The sequence below is a fragment of the Benincasa hispida genome, chromosome 5 (genome assembly GCF_009727055.1).
Source record: "Benincasa hispida cultivar B227 chromosome 5, ASM972705v1, whole genome shotgun sequence".
NCBI lineage: Eukaryota > Viridiplantae > Streptophyta > Magnoliopsida > Cucurbitales > Cucurbitaceae > Benincasa > Benincasa hispida.
In genome coordinates, this window is record NC_052353.1 from 9,796,796 (window position 1) to 9,800,369 (window position 3,574).

The window sequence follows — 3,574 nt, forward strand, 5'->3', positions numbered from 1 at the left end:
AATAAATAGGGAGGAAATGAACTTAATTTTCAAAAACCAAAAACAAAAAACGAAATGATTACCAAATGAAACCTTAATTTTCAAACTAAAAACTATTGCCTGCTACCCTGTTTGATAACAATTCCACTTTTAATTTTATGTTCTTGAAAATTGTATTTGATTTATCACACTATATTAACTATAATTTTCACTTTTATATATATATCTATATACAGACCAAAGTACTACTGACATTTAAATTCTTAACGAAATTCAAAAAACAAAACAAATTTTCGAAAATGGTCATTTTTAGTTTTTAAAATTTACTTTATTTTCAAAAATATTTTAGAAACTTAATAACAAAGCAATGGAACTCATAGGTAAAAGTAGTATTTAAAGCTTAATTTCCAAAAATCCAAAACAAAAAAATTAAATAGTAATCAAACGTACCTAAATTTTCCAGTTTCTATTCCATCTCTTATTGTTCTAGAATACTCAATACTCTCTCAAGACTCAACACAAGGATGAGATTGGTTTTGAGATCAAATAGAAAATTCCACCTTAAACATTGGTTCTGTTTTCTTTTTTTCTTTTTTCTTTATTTCCCCACTAATAAATTAAGAGGATTCAGATTGATAACTTTCTAAGATACCACAAGAATTTCATTCAATTTTAATGAAGGTACAGATCTCCATGAGCCTACTGTCAGATGCATTAATATAACCCAGTAGCTAAGGTGCCTAACAGCACTAGATCTATATGTCTAATGGAGGGTTGGATTGGGCCATTCTTTTCCTCTCCAGATGTTAAGGGCACGTTTGGATTGACTTAAAAACATATTTTTCACTTACAAACACTTTTTTAACGCTTAAAAAATCAGACCCTACGACGTCGGATGTAGTGTTTCAAAGCAATGTTTCATTTGGACAAGCATTTGCAAACTCTTTACATCTATAGAATAATTATAAATTGAAAAGAAGAATTGATTACTTGATTGGATAAATGAAACCGAGTACTCCGAAGCCAGCACAATAATCACAATATTTCTCCAGGATGGAGATCATTCATATCAATCTGATCCATTATCTTCTTTTCTCTTCTGTCTTTTTGAGGAAATGACCACCTGATAGGGAATTGCATGGCAATTAGCACCTTGAAAGCGCAAAAATTGAGTAGTCAAGAAAATGGCACCATAATTTGCATAAAGATCACAGAACTGTTGCATTCAAGTAGTTCTTACGGAAAGTTGAAGTAGTGAACAATTGAAACTGACAGCCATCAAGAGCTCTTACACACAATATCAAGGAAATATCTCATGTTTCAAATTGAAGTCTTCACATATTGTAAGTCCAACTACTTAAAAAGCAAACCAATTGTTTAACTGGAAAAAAAAAAGGATCTCATATTGTTGCTGACCCTTCAATTCTCATGTTTACAGTAGAGCATAATTTAGGAATCAGATCGTTCAACTTCTCAAATCATTCTTTCATGTAATCTTCCAATGTCTAGTTAAACCATTTTGCACCAAAATGCAAGTAAGCACAATAGTGCATATAATGTAACTCATCTTGCAACACACATACACAAACAAATCACAAATACATGAACATTTGCTTCTTTGCAGGAGCCAGGATGCATATAAGTGTTACAATATTACATTATTATGCATCACATACCTTGTTGAGACATAAGGTTGATACGGGAGCGAGGACCTTCAAACATCCAGTTATCATCATCTAGGGATTTGACCTCCTTGTTTAGTGCAGCCATTATATTAGACTTAAGAGCTGCAACCAACAGAAAACTCAAACCTTAAGAGGAAGTGCTTCATTCATTCACCAACATGCGTAGGATGCAAAAAGACATTATAATGTTCAATTAAAATTCTAATCCCTTATCCCTCTTAATCAACAAACGCCCAAACATAACACAAGTGGGAAACATCAAAACATTTCAACAGAATATCTATATTAATCTCTCCAGAAAGGAAACTAATGCCCTCTTATTCAGAGATTAAAAGTCCAAGAAACGATGAAGAACTAGAATCTAAGAAGCACGGACACTTTAGTTTAGCTAGGATGTCCATGTCAAATACTTGGAAACTCTAACACTAGTTGGACACATTTTGGATGCTTGTGAATGCAACAAACGCGTTAGACACAAGTTGTACAAAGTCAAAGTAGGTTCAAAATTTGTTAAACATGCTTCAATTACTTGTTAAGTATACTAAATAGACACATATATGGCAAAAATAATAAATTTTGAGATCAAAATACATCAACCTGACTTATTAAGCATATAAATGCATGAACTCATCGACTATGAATTTCCTTCTTGTACAAAGATGATGTATATTTTGACAAATATATATAATAATAAACTTGTCCTTGTCGTGTCCGTGTCCGTGATTATAAAAAAAACAAAATAACTTGTTCTTCTATCCGTGTCTTATATCCATATCCATGCTTCTTAGAAACCAGTATATTGGGCACATTTTGCCTGGAAATTTTAAACAAATTGATGAAGAACAAGACAGGATCATCTCATTCTTAACTTTTTAAGTACATTCACGTTACTTCATACTAAATGATAGAGATTTTATTAAAGAATAACTCCATTAGAATTTAGAGTACATAAAATCCTTTTCTTTTTGACCAGGGGAGAGACTATCTGATTACTCACGACTAGTTGGATCTTGGTTTATCAATGATTGTTTAAATTACCAACTCAAGAATTCTCTCTAGAAAATGCAAAAAACACCACTCCCTGCTCTGTAATTAGTAGCCGCATCATTCATAGCAGAGTTAACCAAATGCTAAGAAGGAAATTGACCCATCTTCAATCCTTTTCTTATCTTGTCGTAAACTCAAAAGATATATATTCAAATTTTCCCCATCCCATAAATTTTTAGAATTAATATGAAAAATTATGTCGGCATTTCGTCAGTTTATCACTTCCACAGCAATCAAATCAAAGCCTAAAGAAACTTAAATGGCCAAAAAAAAACAACAGAAACTGATTGACAAACAACAGAAGTGGAAATATTATTAAAAGGAAACTAACCGGTCATGGCCTCGTCCTTGCGCTCTGGAACCGAAATTAAATTGGCGGGGAAGCGAAAATCGTCAAGTGACATTGCGGCGTTAGTGCTACACCTTCCGGCCACCGCCGTGGTGGAAATGGAAGAATTGGCTGGCGATGAGGTGTTCATTGCAATTGCACAATTTTCGTATGAACTATAAGCCCTAGAGAAACAGGGAGAACACCATATAGTATAAGCCCTTCGGAGAGGAAAATTTAAATAATGGAGAACATGGTTTTGAATTTTGCTGAATTGAAAAAGTTAAAAGCTTTTGTTTTTGTCTCCATATCGATTCTCCGGTGCACCCGATCATACTATTAAATTTCGGTCCATACGTGATTATTTTCGGAATTTATATTTTTAATATCGTAGAAAAATTTAGGAAATATAAAAAAAAAAATTAAACAACCAAATATGACTAGTAATGTTAATTTGTGTAAAAATTATAAAATATTTATTCTGTTATGAATTTGAGGAGCACAACGGAAACATGGATGGTAATATAATATAATA

At 32.4% G+C, this 3,574-nt stretch overlaps 1 protein-coding gene across 2 annotated transcripts; it reads right to left on the reverse strand.

The window, feature by feature from the left end:
• Window positions 1-769: 769 nt before the first annotated feature.
• On the reverse strand, window positions 770-3,355 carry LOC120078214 (protein SAMBA). Of its 2 annotated transcripts, none has more exons than XM_039032439.1 (3): window positions 3,043-3,355; window positions 1,656-1,766; window positions 770-1,131 (listed from the first exon to the last, which is right to left on the reverse strand). In XM_039032439.1, exons 1-3 carry the CDS (start codon window positions 3,188-3,190, stop codon window positions 1,049-1,051), a joined length of 342 nt encoding a protein of 113 aa, XP_038888367.1. In that variant the 5' UTR covers window positions 3,191-3,355; the 3' UTR covers window positions 770-1,048. The 2 variants fall into 2 exon arrangements, with proteins under 2 accessions (XP_038888367.1, XP_038888368.1); XM_039032440.1 differs by having other exon boundaries at window positions 770-1,102; window positions 3,043-3,350.
• Between the last annotated feature and the right edge of the window lie 219 nt (window positions 3,356-3,574).

What these genes read in the sequence shown, in the direction of transcription:
- LOC120078214 (XM_039032439.1), bottom strand. Translation starts at nt 3,190, where the DNA reads ATGAACACCTCATCGCCAGCCAATTCTTCCATTTCCACCACGGCGGTG. An exon ending in CAAGGACGAGGCCATGACCG is followed by an intron (nt 1,767 to 3,042) that starts GTTAGTTTCCTT and finishes TGTTGGTTGCAG; the next exon opens with CTCTTAAGTCTAATATAATG. An exon ending in CAACCTTATGTCTCAACAAG is followed by an intron (nt 1,132 to 1,655) that starts GTATGTGATGCA and finishes TGCGCTTTCAAG; the next exon opens with GTGCTAATTGCCATGCAATT.